At 29.7% G+C, this 18,278-nt stretch overlaps 1 protein-coding gene and 2 non-coding genes across 3 annotated transcripts in view; 2 read left to right on the top strand and 1 right to left on the bottom strand.

Annotated features, from left to right (window-relative positions):
- Positions 1-3,894: 3,894 nt before the first annotated feature.
- LOC105363889 (uncharacterized) overlaps positions 3,895-18,278 on the bottom strand; it is a 66,337-nt gene continuing 51,953 nt past the window's right edge. Inside the window, exons 10-21 of the mRNA XM_011501693.1 lie at positions 16,862-16,960; positions 15,235-15,455; positions 14,794-14,932; positions 12,812-13,117; positions 11,736-12,232; positions 10,915-11,006; positions 10,179-10,813; positions 7,406-7,628; positions 6,998-7,234; positions 6,571-6,742; positions 6,141-6,409; positions 3,895-4,226 (exon numbers count right to left, since the gene is read on the bottom strand). Of these exons, the coding sequence (XP_011499995.1) occupies positions 6,145-6,409; positions 6,571-6,742; positions 6,998-7,234; positions 7,406-7,628; positions 10,179-10,813; positions 10,915-11,006; positions 11,736-12,232; positions 12,812-13,117; positions 14,794-14,932; positions 15,235-15,455; positions 16,862-16,960 (2,886 nt within the window). The 3' untranslated portion in view covers positions 3,895-4,226; positions 6,141-6,144. The remainder of the gene's footprint in view (positions 4,227-6,140; positions 6,410-6,570; positions 6,743-6,997; positions 7,235-7,405; positions 7,629-10,178; positions 10,814-10,914; positions 11,007-11,735; positions 12,233-12,811; positions 13,118-14,793; positions 14,933-15,234; positions 15,456-16,861; positions 16,961-18,278) is intronic.
- Positions 14,237-14,308, top strand: TRNAE-CUC (transfer RNA glutamic acid (anticodon CUC)). Its single transcript has one exon. It is a non-coding gene; the product is annotated as a tRNA-Glu (tRNA).
- On the top strand, positions 17,963-18,034 carry TRNAE-UUC (transfer RNA glutamic acid (anticodon UUC)). The gene has a single exon. It is a non-coding gene; the product is annotated as a tRNA-Glu (tRNA).

Here is an 18,278-nt window from a genome sequence, read left to right as displayed (position 1 = left end):
TATGATACCTACGGATATACGAGTCTGTAATGTACTTTGAAAAATTGTACTTATAATGATAGTTGAAAGCATTTTCGATTTATCATTTATTTTGCATTAAAACAAATATTAATGATATAAGTATTACGAATAAAGCACACCGCTATTTATAACTTAATGGTCTGGACTATGCTTACTCATCGTTACATATGTATATAATAATATTTAATCTATCTCTCAACATCTACACCTTACAAGTATTGTTAAACTCGCAGTTAATCGCAACGAATATTTTACACAATAAGGATTTATAATATACATACGTATGCCCATATATACTATGCGCTCGCGACAAACAAACAAGCGTGTCATTATTAATACAATCTGTCATTGTTCTCTCCTATATGCATCAACTAATAACTAATTCATCAATCTTATGCGATATAAGTAATTCAGAATTTTGCTATTTCTAATAGAGGTACTAACGATAACGTTTTCATTCCCTAATCTAATACACTCGTAATTTATGACAATTTTCTTTAGCATAAAAATTTTAGTTTTTAATTTATCGTTCAATAAGCATAAACAAAACAAAACAAAACAAACAAAAACAAAAAAAAAAAAAAAAAAAAAGAAAGAAAGAAAGAAAGAAAGAAAAGAAGAACTACAAATCATACAGTGCAGTAAAATACAATAGTTTGGTTGCTTTGTAAGGTCTCGGTTTTTGGAAGTAAACTTCTATTACCTGATTTCGATGCACAGGCCACCATCTCAGCCTCCGGTGATTTCTGCAATGAAAAATTATATTACATAAATTGTGATTTAATAGCCAAGAGTTTAAATATATATATAATTGATTATCATAGCACTCAATGTTACTTTTAAAAAGCAAAAAGCATTTGTATGAGAATAAAATTATAAAAATGTAACGTTTGAAAATTATTCACTTAAAATGCTGTTTCAATAGTATTTGCGCATAATTGACGCATAATTGACGCATAATTGACGCATAATTGCAGCATAATTGACGCATAATTGACGCATCGTATTAATTGACATTCAAACATTATCCGATACTTATAATTTGCATATGTTAATTGATTTTAGCAACGGTTTTAGGTTTTTATCAAAATTATACCATTGAGGGAAATTCCACCGAAATTCCACGAGTAAAATCTTTAGATTATAGGTGTTAAGTGATATTGAGTTCATTTCAAATATCATTGCATAACCAAAAGAATATTTATATAATAGTATGCAATAGAAAAAGCAAAAGAACGTTAAGCGTTGAGTAAATGACATTTTCATTATTGAACTTAAATGAGAACTAACTTGAATGCAAATAATGGCCGAGTCGTCGGTAAGCCGTTGATTTAAATTTAATCCTTTAGGTTCTTCGTTCATTTTAACGTTAGGCTTTGTAGGTGCCTTTCTTTTCAGCTTTGTCTTAATTTCACCAATAAATGATGAAAATGTGCCTTCCTCCATTTCAGCGGACTTTTGCCTCTCTTTCTTAAGACGATTGAAGACTCTACGTCCATTATTAAACTGTACACTTTTTTCCCTTTCAATATTACAATTTTTAATTTCATTCGAATCATTCGAAGACACGGGAGTACATTCACTAATGTCATTGCTCAATTTATCATTGACATTGCTCCTCTTATCCTCTTTTATCGAGACCTCAGCATTTGAAGTTCTACTAGGATCTGAAATATTCTTGTTATTATTGCCAGGCTTCGCGAGCTGTTTGGCACTATTAGCCCTAATGCCTTTTCCTATAAATTCACGTTTTAATTTTTTATATGTATTATCCTTAATAATTTTAGATATAGTACTGATCTCGCTATGAATCTCATAATATTTAATGAAACTCTTAACACTACCGGGGGTTATCGATACAGCCTCACGAAATTGGTCGTTACTTACAACTACGGCGGGTGTCGTCGTGGCCTTATTGTCGTTAGCATTACAATGGGCATTTGCAGTCTTTGTTACTATGGCACACGTATCTTTATTAATAGCATTAATCTTGCAACAATGCTTGTCTAAAGGCATCGAATTCAAAATTAAATTAGCATTTGAATTTTTCTTATCCGCATTCTCTTTTTCCACGTCTTTCCGCTCATTTCTAATTTTATCCATTTTGTCATTTTCCATTTGAACGAATTTTTCCACCAGGGTATCGTGCCTACTCAAATCATTCGATTTCCTCGATTGATGATTATTATTGCTTACCGATCTCAATCTAATAGCATTGAAATTGCTTACAAGCTCCTTTAATACGTCGTTTTTTATGTCGCTGGTACATTTGTTATTATTGTTAAGCGGCGTAACATCGATTTTACTTGGAATTTTTGCCTCGGGCGAAATATTCGTTAATTTAATTTCAAGGTCAGAGTTTGGCATGGCTCTTTTATTATCCCGACGATCTATTGGAACGCTCGGTTCTTCTTTAGGGTGAGCGGCTATTATTTCACAATTTATTGACGGCGCGTCCAATGAATTTTCAGACAACTGATTATCGTTTAACATCGCTTCTAAAAAGCTATTACGATTTAAGCTTTTTACAGCAACTGATTTCTTACAGGCCGATAAAGCCTCGTTCAATAGTACTTTGTTACTACAATTTTTTTCCACGCTCGTTATATCATGTACGTGCTTATCAAATGACTCCTCAATTTGCTCGTTTTCTTTAGGAATATTAGGAATGTCATCATTAGTACCTTCGATGCTTTGGAAAATATTGTCACAAATATTATCTGCTGCTTTATCATTGTTATCCGACTGGTTTAAGCTCTCCTTTGGACAGGCTTCGTTTGGAGTAACGTAGACATTAAATTTCTTAAAACGTTCCTCCACTTGATTTATCAATTCTTTGTCGTTGGCATTCACTTGGTGAGATTCCAATTCATAATAATTATATTCGAAATTCTTTTTATCCATATCAATTCCCTTAACGTTCGACTGACTTTCTACATAAGCAGTATCTGTTAAATCTATAACACTTTTATTTAAATTCGCATTAGACGAATTATTTAAGTCATTTGTTTTTAACATATTATTATTCTCAGATATGTTTTTATTTTCAATATTTTCATTCTTACGTAATATACCATGTACTCTACCACATGAATTATCTATATTTTCATTAATATCATCGTTATTTTTATCCAATAATCGGGCTAATGGTAACACATAACTTTGTAATGGTTTATCTAAATTCCTTTCGTAATTCATAGGATAGTCGGCCGGATTCGAATCAATAGATGTACTTGGAGAATCAATAACAAACCGTACTTTCGTGCCAGATCTCTCGGTTAAAGCACTATCACAATATCTCCCGGTAGTTAAAAAAAAATCATCATTGAATGGTAAAGTTGGTCTCGCATTGATCGCTCGGAGTCTATTACATCGATTTATGTAATCCTCAAAAATGTGTAAGCTAGTATGGTCATCGTTTTTGCATCCATCGATATCTATATCGTCGATATTGTTCAAATAAGCAAGATGACATTCTTCGAAGGGTTTATTCGTTGTAGAAATATGAAAGTAAATTTCTTCTCTATCGTTGTCAAACGATGTATTCTCCATAAACGGACAAACCAAAGAATCTTCATTTTTATTAACGTCTTCGGATGCTTTTTGAATCAATACATCACGTTGATTTCTCGATTCCTCCATGACTTGTTCATAATCTTCAAGAGTAAAATACAGAGATGGATATTTATTTGGTTCGGGAGATTTGGAAAGTGGTACGTAGCGGCTTTTTGTCAATTTCTTTAATTTTAAATCATTTTCATTCTCACGTTGTTTCGTGTACTGTTCAAGTTTATCTTCGATTTCTTCCTCCTCCTCCTCCTCCTCCTCATCCCCCTCCCCCTCCCCCTCCTCCACCACCACTTCTTTTTCATCATTTGCTTTAAAATTTTGTATCTGAAAATTTTCACTCTTTTGCGAAAGAATCTCCTTTGATATTGCAGCACGATTGCTAAAATCACATTCAAGACTATTATTGTTTGTAGTTTTAATTGTAGGCAAACAATAATTATTTGCAAATGATGGCGATGCTTTTTTTTTAGTTCTGACTCGTTGAGGCACAGCTGGTTGAGGAGGTGAAGTAATTGTACGATAACTGCGTTCAGGCTTTAACGCATTAGGATCTGTGACAGATGACCATTTTGGTTTTGGTTCAAGCGTGCATTTCCTACGTCGTGGCGGTACGGGCGGTGGTAACGAAGACCCATCTGTATTACAAAATTAAAATTTTTTATTAATCATTTTATCAACATATATTTTATATAATACGCATATGCACACATATATACATATATATACATATATATATATATATATATAAATATATATATATATATATATACGTGTGTGTGTGTGTGTGTGTGTGTGTGTTTATTATCACTGTAAATTATGTAGGCAACGTAACTATAATTGTTTTGCATAATAAGCCGTCGACTGAACGAGTTTAAACAATTTTTATTTTATGGATAAAGCGTGAAAATTTTGGAAATAGCACTTGAAAACATTTGCACCAAACAGGGAGCGTAGGATAAAAGTAAAAAACGCGCGGCTCGTACGACAGTAAACTGACTTTTCAGAGAATGTAGCTGAGACCTTAGAAGTGATATTCGACCTCTTTTGCCTTTTTATTTCAAACATTCAATATTAAAGGTAAGAATATAGAGCATTCCGTTCTCATAAATTATTATACTAAAATATTAGACTCTTGCATCTGTAATAATTAATTTTTAAGATGAACTATTTCGTATATAACGATATTTCTATTATTTTTGAAATAATTATTTCAATTTTTCGAGTTATACAATTAATATAAATAAGTGTATATTCAAATGTGTATAAATTAAAATTTTAATATGTTCCATCTCTACATTCTTGAGTAATTATATAAATTATATATCCACATTTAATACGATTCGTTTGAGATAATTTTATAATTATTTATAAATTACAATAATACAACAATTAATTTTCAATAAATATTCATATAATAAAATTATGAGGCTTTTCATTAAATCATATAGAAATATTTTTTTTTTTTTTATAAATTAGATAATTACGATTAAATTTCAAAAAGAAAGGGTCTTATCATCAATATTCTTTTTTCTATTTAATGATTTATATTCAATTACATATCAAATTTAATATATTCTATGTTATAATTTTTAATAATAAACTTTAACGATATTTAATGTTAAAATAAAAAAAATAATAATAAATGTCTACGGCACTGAATTGAATCTTTCGATTTTTACAATCGGGGCTTCTTTAAATGGATAAAAATAATTCGATTATAAATTGAGAGTATTTGTAATTCCATCGTTTACACCCCTCTTCATATTAAACTGCATTTTAAACAAAGATTTTTATACATAGAGATACCATTATTACATAGCCAATATCAAATGTCAATTAATAATTAATAATTGAACATGATAGATGTCGTAATGAATGTATTATGACTTTTGCTACACACAAGCAATTCATCTCTTTATAGGTTAAGTAATTGAAAACTAATCAATTGAATTTTTTCTAGGTTTTTAATAAAAAAAATTATTTAAGGGTAGAAAATTAATGTCTTGGATCATCACTGTAACAGATATTTAATTTTATAGTTTTTAAGAAGCTGTTTTAAAAGAAACAATGGAAGCAAGAGAGATTGATATAAAACGTTTCATAATTGTTATTAGTTTTGTGTAAATTTTTAAATTTTTAATGAAAGAAATTTTTTATTTTATTATAATTCACTTTCAAGGATATTAATATAGGAAAAATTGTCTTATAGATGTAAGTAACAATTTGAAATATCATTATAACATATAAATATTATTGTTAGTTTATTAAATATAAAATATTTTGCAAATATAACTTTATCGTATTAGATGTTTAGATAATAATAAGCAAATATACATAATACGAGAAATATTGTATTGTAATCTTCAAAATAAAAATGAATTCTATTATTTGCGTAAGTAATTTATGTAGGTAATCATGCTGTACGCGAATGAAATATGAATATTTTCTTCACAAGTCTAATTTTGTCGTGAATTTTTTTCTTTTATTCAAAGAATTTTTATTATAAAAGATAATTTATAAATTAATATAAGCATACAGTGTAGACTTACGTTATTATATAAAAACTTGTTGAGTACTCGAATTACTAATATCGAAGTCTTCTAAACTCAATAGCATACTGGCTGAATTAATTGCATTAGTTTCATCGATATTGGGTACATATAAATTGTTAGCATTATGGTTTCCCATGGCACTAGACGCTGCACTGCTATAAGCACTAGATGTATTTTGTACGGATACAACATCAATAGTTTTTTGAAGCCATTTGGAGGACATAACTCCGGTCTCTGTCTCCGAAGATACATTAAATCTTATATTTCTATAATTCAATATAATTCTTAAATAAATCTTTATTGGTAAAAAGTTGCTTTTGTCGCAAAGTCCAAAATTATAATGAACAATTACCGAGACAGTAAGCGTTTGTAAAATGTTTCTGTCAAAATGTAAGCAAAATGTACACATTTAAAATAAGATACTCACTGCAAGTAGCTATTCTCGCTAGCCTCTTCGACTCGATTGTCACAATTATTTATTAGCACTATTTGTGATAATACAAGTTCAACTGTTTCCGATGAACTTTGTAGCATTTTTAAGGCATCTTCGTATCGAAAGTTAAGTAAACTTTGCCCATTGATAGCTACAATCCTGTCACCTACAAAGAAAGCATACATATATACATAAGATATGGCATTCGCCATTAATCATCATCATAAAACGTATGGATACTCTACAAAATCTTTATAACAATTTCTTAATATTCATTCGTGCATAGCCAGCCATCCTACTGCCCAACGTTATTCGAAAAACTTGATAAGAAATTCACAGCCAACATTCTCGTTCCGTCTATTCTCACATCCTCATCACATGGTTAAGTAGCGATGCTTTTTACCGACAGTATTAAACTAACCTTTGTTTACGTTGCCAGCCATATCGGCGGAGCCCCCGACTGATACTGCCTGAACATAAACGCCACCGTCGTTACCTTCTGTCACTTGCAAGCCTATACTACCTCCTTGTCCTCTTTCCAACTTGATCGTTCGCAACATTCGCTCTTCGTCGAACGACAGCTCATCCAGCCTTGCCATCAGTGACGTCGACATTGTCTCATCCGGTATTCGGAAGGTCTCTTCGCATGTTCGAATGTCTGCGTCTGATTGGTTTTTTAATTTTATAAATAAGGGGTGAAAAATTATGAAAGCAATGTGTCATAATGGTGTGATGATACCATAACTGACTAAATGCTATCGATTAAGCAAAAGGTTGTTAGGTTTAAAAATTATACTTTTTAGGTGTATTTTGCGCGGGTAATACTTACTAAGTACATAAGCTTCGGGTATCGGAGATTCAGTTGATTTTGCCGATGCCGAATGTATCGATTCCGTTTCCAAAGCATCGGCAGGATTAGTGTCCTTTTCTGTAAGGGTTGAATACGTCGTTTTACTGTCCACTTTAACATCCAAGTTGCACGGCTTATTCGAAGAATCATGATTTTCATTCTGTCGAATGGGATCGTAATTCGGTAAATTTGACGTTTTCACCTGAAATAAGTAACTTTATATAATTTTATATGCTTTCAATTGCGCTAATTATACTTGGTCATTAAAATTCTATAAGGTGAGATATTTTATAAATATTTTAAACAATAAAAATAAGTGTTAATAAGCTTCTCATTTGTAAATAGTATTAAAATAAAGTAGTTCAATACGTTTCGTTTTATATGATAATACATATTTAAAATACAATGAATAAAATCTAAAATAAAATACATACATGAACGAGAGTATATTTCCAACACGAACAAACTATTTCTTCTATGTTAAATATTATTATTGTTATTATTATCATTATCATTATTATTATTGTTATTATTATTGTTATTATTATTATTATCATTATCATTATCATCATCATCATCATTATTATTATTATTATTAAATTATTATTATTACATCATATACATAAAAACATATGCGAAAAATTATTTATTTACATAGATATGTACGTAGAGATATTTTATTTATTTTTCCTGTTGGTTGTGATGAGTCGAAGTATCATTACCAATTTTCTTTCAATTCATCTTTTCACTTTCATCGATACTCTTACATCCGTTCATATTTTAGAACAATACTAACGCGATTTGACGATACCGTGAATTCGTGACTTACGACAAGAACATCGCCAATATTTCCTTATGGCTTTCGAGAAAAATCAAACGATAAAAATTAACGAATTAGATGGCTTTTATTTATTGTGCACCCGTCAAATTATTACTAATATTTCTGTTTAGCAAGCGCGGTCGCCGTCTTCACCGTGTTCAATTTCACCGTTGACACAGCTCTTTTGGCAACAATCGAATTCGCAAATTCGATCTCGTAAAGCCGCCAAAGTATTTCAAATTTGTTAAGAAAATTGATCGAAGTCCACATTGTGTCCACATTGTAATGTAATTGTTTGTTTTTTTTTTTTTTTTTTTTTTTTTATAATATCCGAAATAATCTACTACCATATTTAATGGTCATATGATGGTAAAAAAAATCTTAGCTCTCGATCGATTCGTTCGATAAATTTAATTCAAATTTACAAACGCGCCATCGTGAATAGCGAAAATAACGTACAGCATTATTTATAATTATAATTATAAACTTTGTAATCGATGAGCTCTTGTAAGCATTCATATTCGTACGAAAAACTTGTTTAACTACTTCAACACTTATATTTAAACACTTACTTAACACTAATACATAAAATAATAAGCAATTGCCGAAATAAATTTTGTCGCATTTCTTTCTTCATAAAATGATAAAAATTAAATTTTATTATCGTGTTAAACAATTCATATGGGGGATATACATATATAAAGGATCGTCAACAATAATTTACTTTAACATGTATCTAACTGTGGAAATTGATTTCCTTTTGTTCGATTAAATCTTTCAAATGAGACAATTTAGACAATGTTTTAGACGTGAAATTCCAGTACATTCAATTAGCAAAGAAAATGCGTACTTTAATGGTCTAGAATAAGGATTTTATTTAGTTTAGAATGAAGGGGTTACAATATACGCTTGAGATGATTTGTTTTTATAATTAATCGTGCAAAATTCTGGTAATTTATTGACGTCACAGCATCACTATAAACAATACCTTGTTGCCATAAACATAATACAAATAAAATTCGATAGCCTCAATTATAAATAATTGGGCTGAAAAGCAATGACCTGTGCAATAAAACTTGCCGTTGATTGCCTGTCGATCATGTAATAATGGACATTAGGCATAGATATTTTATTTTTACGTCAACGACAATTCATCCCTGTAAAAAATATAATGAGAATGTCAAAAGAAAAAGGAAAAAAAACCAAAACAAAAAAAAAAAAAAAAACTATTTTTGCGCTAACGAGGGATCGGGGCAATCTATTTTTCTATTTGCGCAACGCGTGTCGACGTCTCCGTGTACACGCGAATGACTAAGTTTTTATAATCGAATACGCGTTCCATATTACTTCAACGACTAGTAACGCAAGAAAAATAATAAATACGAAAATAATGTACGGATTGCACTTATTAATATTTATAAAGCCACGTTTATTCGTATGCATTAAGGTACCGAATTAATATATATGAAATAGTTATTATGGATTTTTGCTGCAATTTTACCAACTTAAATATATTTCATTTAATTTTAATTAATCTTGCGCATTGAATATATCAAATAGTTTATTTTTAGTTTTAATTAAAATTAATATTATATCTATAAATAATAGATATATTATGTGGGTACGTATTTATAAGAGAGAACAATAATAATTTTATGATGTTGGATTAGGAGGATATCGATGTCCTTAAACCGACCGTCGTTAATTAACTCACCCACCATTTGTTTTGAATATTATATTGCAATGACTATAAAGTAAATAGAATTTTCGTATTTATCACATTCAAGAGTTATTTAAAATTAATGAAAATCAATGAAAAAATCACTTTTTAAACAATGCTTCTTTCGTCCTTTCCATTTGATCGGGCAAAAGTAAAAAAAAAAAAAAACATAACTATAAATAATAAACATTTGATAATTTTGCTTTACCAACCTTATTCAATGTCTTCTGAATTTCAATTTCCTTCCATTCCTCGGCAACATGTCCTGGCAATTTCGTTTTCTTCGGAAAGCTCGACTTATTAATAGCAGTATACAAATCCTCTGGATTTTCCATCTTTTCATTGAGCCGATCAATGTCATTCGTAGAATAGGGTTTGGGAATGGTATAAACATACTCCTCCTTCTCGCTTCCATAAGGAACACCGATATTTGCGTAATTGTACAGTCTGTCGTTCTTCGTATGCTCGTATGCATGAAAGGCATTAGTGCTAGGCGAGCCTAAGATTTTTCCGTTTATAATCAAAGCACGATCGGCCTCATCCTCGGTGTCACGTGACTCGCCTTCGGGCTCGAGTCGCGCGTTCACTTGTGCGTATAGCGCATTACTTTCATCCGCGTTGATCGATGAATCGATCGCTTTGCCGTTCGCGGACTTGTGACTCTCGGAAACTTTTAGGGGATTTTCATTCTCCTTGTTTTGCTCCTCCTCGAGACGCGTTCGATACTTTGATTTATATTCCTGATGCTTTTTCACGGAATCGGCTATAGATATTTTGGTTTTGGCACTTTCGGCTTTAGTTTTTAGTGGCGGTAGGTTTGGCTCTGCTGTCAGTGCTACACCGAAGTCTAAGAGAATAACAATATGTTACGTATTGTTACTTAATGGTCAAAATTAAGCTATTTAATTTCCATTTGTGACGATATTCATAATTTAAGTAATTTCGTACCCTTTACTAAGCCTTGGAGTGATGTCAGTTCTGAGCGAAGCTTCAGAAAAAATTGATGATGCAAAGATGTTAACTTAAAAGCGTAGTAGCTCCTACAATATAAATAAATTAGTATATCTTAGTGTATTATTATTATTATTATTATTATTTAATTAATTCATTATTATAAGATTATTTTGAAATATGAGAAACTTATGTATTGTTAAATTGATAATTTGATCAATTTTATTCAATAGAGAAAGATTATTTAAAGAAAAAAAGAAAAAAAGAAAAAAACAAAAAACACAAAAGCTCAATAAAACTCGAATGAATCTCATAGTATGTTGTTAAAATAACTTCGAACTTGCTCATAAAATCATAAAATTTCCAAGATTTTTATTAATATATCTAAGTAAAAAAAAAAAAAAAAAAAAAAAAAAAAAAAAAAAACAGAAATCAACGAATAACATTAAAATTTTAAACATTTAATTGATTTAGCAAATATACAAAATTTCGAGCAGTTATTATTCCTTTCGATATTTATCCATCTAATATTAATATATAATAATTATCTATCTAAATAAAAATGGTTTAATAATTACGTCATAATTCGCAACAATTATTTTTAAAATAAAACTAATGATAATTTTGCATTACAATCTTGTATATTACTGATTTTCATTACAATTTTTCTGATCAATTTGATCAATTTTCAATTATAATAATGTAAATTATGCATTTTCGGCTTTAATGAAATTAAAGAATAAATTGCTCGAATAAAGATTCAATCAAGTCCAATGCCATTAAATAAATAAATCTTAAGCAACCCAACAACAACGTACTTTCGGTGGTCCATTTTAAGTTTGAATTTGCATCGTTTGCCGCTGATCCGCGAATAAATCACCAAACAGTTCTTGCCGTAACTCAAAGTTTGAATGTCCTTCCACTGGAATTTCGCGAGCTCGAGCCTCTCCCGTAATCTGGCACCGCGCTCGAAGACCTTTAGTCCTTGCGAATGAATGGCCAGCCATACGTCACTCTCGTTCTTTTTGAATTTGCTCGTTTTACTCGGGCTTCTATTGTTATTGTTATTATTATTTTGAATCTCGATGCTTTTCCTCGGCGTGGAGCAGCTTTCGTGAGTGACGTTTGTTGGGCTCTTGGATAGCATTATCTTCTGCTCGTCGGTATAAGGACTGCGTTGGAGATTTTGCTCGTGGATGTTTGTTGAGGTATGAAAGTCGATCTTACCATAAATTGGATAATCGGAGAACTTGTCGATATCGTAGATATTCTCCGATTCGGCATAAAAAATCTGCTGACACGGCTGCTGCTCATTCTGAAAAATAATGCGCAAGTGTCAATGCGCAAGTGTCTGATGATACTCGAGTATAATTTCGTTCGAGATACCTTTCATTATGCTAATCAACATTTTACAAGAGATTGTTTATTATTACACGTTTTTTTTTAATGACTATCGAGCAAAAATAATTTCTCTGATAATCGATAATCAATGATGTTGTTTATCCGGATAGATAAGAAAGTGATGTATGTGTATTGTTAAAGCTTGAAGAAGATTACGGAGAGACGCTGTCAAATTAAGTTTTACCAACAGGACGATAACAATGTCATTTGTAAATTACAACCTTTTGCAGCAATCTTGCCGCTTTATAGGATCAATTAACGAGATTGTTTGATTGTTTTGATATTTAAGATCAATCAATAACGAGATTGTATCGAAGTATTAATACTCATTTAAGCGATACCGAGTAATACCGGCTAATAATGGGGGTGGTTGTAGGTAGAATGGAGCGATTGGGGAGGGGGATGGGGGTTGGGGGTTGAGGGGTGGGGGTTGGGGGGTGGGGGTTGGGGGGGGGTTTTAGGATAGTCGTACAAGGTAATTAAGTTTGCTCACCTGCAGATTTTGATCGGCGCACTTTTTTTGCCGGGCAACAAGCTTGCCGAGCTCCTTTGTGTCCACCGTGGCAATGTAATAGTGAGCCCCGTAATCGGTTAACGACTGGGCATGCACGACGAACATCTCCTCGGCTTTATTGGCGTCCAAGCCCCTGCGCTCGCGATGCGCTTGCTGCAGTCGTTTACGCAGCGCCTCGCCGCTGTCCGGCAACTGCGGATGTCGGTACTGTTGCTCCTCTGAATTCAGGATGAGAGACTCGGGAACGTAGTGCTCCAGCAGGAAGTAGTCGCCGCAGCCGTGCTCCTGTTTACCAGCGAAGTTAACAAAAAGTTGAAATACCACATAATTAGTCGACTCGACGAGGGCTCGCTGACGCATTGAGATATTGACATTCGTCATAACGTTATTGTCGCAAAGTCATACATTGACTTTCAATTTTTCATTAACATAAAAGTATGTAAGTGTAGCATTAAATTTCAGTGCGAGTTTCTATAAAAATAAATTTGAACGGTAACATACGAAGCCTTTTGAGTTACTCGATATTATTGCACTGATGGAATTGCAATTATTAAGTATACCGAGCATGTATCTTTAAAAAATGTGTGGCCATACTCTTAACTTATTACAATAAATATTATAACTGTAAGTAAAATTGCTATTGTTGTTGTTATTGCTGTCATATTGTGCCGTTAGCATTCTAATTAATATTATTCTTCAAAATATATATAAGATAATGGAAAATTATTTTAGTTTTATTGCTAATTATTTTGCCCTATATTTATTATAAATTGAACGAAAGTTAACTTGGAAATTAAATTAAAAATAAATAATCGCTAATTTAGAGGATAATTTGATCGTTTATCCTAAAAATATTAATAATAATTATGTAAATTGTTTTTTCGTCTTTCGAGCATCGAAAAATCTATTTGGCTTACATTATAAAATATCAATTGCTTTTAATAACTTACGATACGATATTTAATATTATAATATTCAGATATAATATTGTATTTGAAATAATTTTCCACGTTTATTTTTGCAATTCGCGTTATAGCAAATAATAAAATTTTTATTACAAACTTAGGATTAGTTCTAAGCTATGATAAAACTTTGTTCCTATCTATAGTAAATTCAATTGAACTCAGAATTTGATGTATTTGCGAAATAATTTTTATGGCTTGAATAATTTGAATTATTGATAAGAATACTTGGCACATTGCATTAAAATTACTTTTAATTAATGGTCAGTTAGATAATACATTTTCATTTCTTAAAATTTAATATTATTTTTAAAAGAAATTGCATATGCAATTATGCCTGTGCATTAAAATAAAAAATTATTTTATATATATATATATATATATATATATATATATATATTATAATTTATAAATTATCCCGTATATATAAATAACAGACATATCCGGTATGGTCTAGTGGCTAGGATACCTGGCTCTCACCCAGGAGGCTCGGGTTCGATTCCCGGTATCGGAAGTTTTTTTTAACCCACTTTATTTACTTTATGCATATTTGTATACATTATTTATACACACACATGCAAATATAATATTGGTTGGGGGGGGGGGTAGTAAAACAATAAAATAATGAATTATTTATTATTTTTACACTACATTCGATACTATTATGATAAATTATGATTTGTATGCTGCGTGGGGGTAGTGGAAGGGGAAGGGGTGTGTAATGTATTATTCAACGATATAAACTTTTTCTCTTTAGTTAGCATGAAAAGAGCAGCGAGCGTTTGCGCGCAATTAAGATTAATTTCTTATTCGTATTATGTATTTATTGTTATTATTATTTTTATTTTATTATTCTTATTCTTATTCTTATTCTTATTCTTATGTATTATTAAATAATTTTATGTTAAATCTAAAAAGCTGTAAAGTAAGGATGTAAAAATTCGTGGCTAACGATACCTCATCTAAGCAGCTATAATGGATGTCGTCGTCATTACTTACGTTGGCACTGTAATTGCCAAATTCGGCCTGGAGAGCGAGTCCAGTGAGATTAATCAGCTGCGTTAGAGGACAGATCAATTGCTGTTCTAATATGCAACGTCGAATTTGCAAATATAACAGATGCTTTGGAATCCAGCCTCTGTGTGAATAAATATATTTATTATTCTCAGTATTGATTAGCTCTGTAATATAGCTACTAATAAATTATTGTTGTTATCATTGGTTTTTTACATTGGTGTTGTAGGTAGCGGTGCAACACGAGCGAATAATTTCCGTGAAAATAGTCCATTATAAAGACATTTGTTCGCAAATATTTGTCATTTAAATTTTTTATTTCTATTTTACTTTATAGCTACAGAGTTAAGTATTATTAGAGAAACGATTAATTAGCAAACTACGTTGATTTATAATAAATATTGATGAATTAATATAGGATGGTACCTTATTCCTCGAAGGGACGGTAAGAAAAACCGGAGCCTCAGGTATAGCATAAAGCTCGTTGGAAGACCTAATAAACCTTTGTTCTTGCCACTATTTAGCCAACCGGCGGGTGCGACTTTATTTAATTTTGTATCGGAAGGAAGTATTGCAAAATCTCCAGCTAGCAAAGCTGCCAACCCTAGCGTGAAATTTTCTTCAATAACTTCCATTTGTACAATTGCCTGTAAATTTAATTTTTCGTTTTATTTATGATAATTCAATAAGATACTATTATATTGTTTAATTAGCCATGATATAAAGTTTTAAATGTCAAGTGCTTCTTATTAATTAAGATAAAATCGAAGTCACATTATTAACAGCAATTATTTCATATAAATCATTTAAACATTTTTTGCAATTCAATTTTATAAATGATAATATTTATGCCGATATCATCACACATATGTTGGTAAATTAAAATCTAATGATCAAATATAAAACTGTGGCATATAATGTTAATCATAATATCTGAATTATTTATTATTAATTTTGATATAATCGATAGCACGTCGGATATGAATATTTTTGTCAAAATAATTTTTAATTACTTCTTACCGCATTTATGATATAATAATCAAGCGAATAACATACTGATATCTACAAATTATTTTCTATATACTTATTTCGCCAAAAAGATGTTAAATTCAATTTCACGTACTTTAAATAAAATATATGTCTTTACTTGAAAAATTATTCCTTTTCTATTCGTAATTATATTTTTATTTTTTTTTTTTTTTTTTTTTTTTTTTTTTTTTTTTTAATAAAAATTATTATTGATTTAGTATTTATATTTTATAATTCAAAATTTTAGAGAAAATTTTTTTACTTTCTCCATCATTACCGTAAACTGTATGTACAAAGCGTAAGTATTTAGAGACGAATTTTAGTAATAAGATTAAGCTATTATAATTATGTCATTAATAGTCATGCTATTATTGATAAAAAAATTTTAAAACAATAAATAAAATTATCGTAGTAATGCTTACAATTTAATTTATTTAATTTATCGAACTGCCAATGTCGGAAATTAATTTGAAGAAAAAAGAAAAAAGAAAATAAAATAAAAAAATAAAAAAATAAATAAATAAAAGAAATCAAATAATTCGATGTGTAAAATACCATTTCAACTCAATCTAAATTCAATATTATGTAAGAAAATTACGTAAATGGTCAATCAATTTTCGTCAAAGGATATTAACTGTTCATTTTAAATATAAAAATTGAATCAAACTTTCATTTCTCTCTATTCAAGTTGAAAAAAATTAATCGTCTCCTATTATATTTATTAATGATAATGCTGCTTAATCGTCTTTATGCCCGTTGCGTGAGCTATCGTTGTGAAGTGCACTTACTTAATATAACTAAATTTTTATATATTGCATTGTCTAATGAATAATCACTTCACTTATTTTGTTTAATCAATACATATTGATATATATATATAGAAGTTATTATTAAACAGCGTTAAAGTAATTATTATTAATAATGACCACGAAATTGAGCAAAGGATTCAATATTTTCCCTAAACATTATAATATGAAAGCTGTCGCATTAAATCATTATCGCAACATGAATATAATAAACTTACGTGAAAGAGTTCACCAGCGGTAATCTTTTGCGGATCGCAGGTGACTTCGAGCCGCTGACCAGTCAGAAGAATTACTGTTAACCGGCCAATGTTGTTCACCTACGACAATTATTAATTTATTCATTTAAAATAATCTATTATGTCGTTATCGTATCAATATAAGTAGCTATGTGATAACAATAATTTGGATATTTTTCTTACGAATCAATAATTTTTATATACAATATCATATAATTTAATTGCGATAATTCTTTCTACAAATGCTCTCAGTAGAGTAGGATAGTATTGAAAAAAAAAAAAAAAAAAAAAAAAAAAAAAAAATAAAAATATAATTACGAATAGAAAATAGAAAATTATGGTGAGTTAAGTTTTTAATGTATATTAAATTTAAATAAAAGTGCATAAATATATATATATATATATATATATATATATATATATATATATGTGTGTACACACACATATGTATATACATATAATATAAAAATAATAAAAAATATATGCTTTCCTTTATTGTCTCGGTTATTGTGACATGAATTTATTTTGAAATATTTAAATAAAGCTTCATTTAATCTTCATATATTTTTATTATAAAAATATGAAAAAAGAAAAATTTGTTTTATTAACTAAGAATATTACATTATCTCTTATATTACTTTTGATAGCTGTGGTTAAGCTGTGGATAAGATGGTTTGTTTAAAAATAATGTAAAGCTCAATATTAAATAATAACGCAAAAACTAATGGATTCGATATATTTATGCACTTACTAAGTTATTTAAAATCATTTAGATAAATTGGTTTCTTGTTTAATATTGTTTAAAAATTTTCTAATTTCAAATTATAATAGTTAAGGAATGCATAAAATTTTGTAAATATTATTATAAGGTCTAATAATATTAAACAATTGTATAATTTATTGTAATGTACATATAAAAATAGATATCAAATGAGGTAATTCAATTGCTACTTAATCAGTATAATTTATATATACATTTTATAAATATTTGCTTATGATTTAAAAAAATACAAAAGTTATTTTATGCAATTTTCAGAGTAAATGACTAGGTTAAGAGTCTCCGAAAACATTATATTACAAGAATCCGGTATGGTCTAGTGGCTAGGATATCTGGCTTTCACCCAGAAGGCTCGGGTTCGATTCCCGGTACCGGAAGATTTTTTTTCCCCCCCCCGCCCCTCCATTTATCATTACTTTTTAGTTTATAGTTTCATTCAATTCAATGATTATAATTATTTTTAAAATATAATTTTTTTGTTTATTGAATTATTTTACTTTATAGCTTGATTTAACAAGGATTAGGTATTTTTATTTTATTTAGATTAATTTTTCAAAATATTTCTTAAAGATATTTTGTAAATATAATTAATAATTTGACCTTATAGTTAGTTTATTAAAC

The sequence above is a fragment of the Ceratosolen solmsi genome, unplaced genomic scaffold (assembly GCF_000503995.2).
Source record: "Ceratosolen solmsi marchali unplaced genomic scaffold, CerSol_1.0 scaffold28, whole genome shotgun sequence".
NCBI lineage: Eukaryota > Metazoa > Arthropoda > Insecta > Hymenoptera > Agaonidae > Ceratosolen > Ceratosolen solmsi.
The sequence above is the reverse complement of the archived record's forward strand: the minus strand, read 5'-3'. Positions and strand labels throughout refer to the sequence as shown.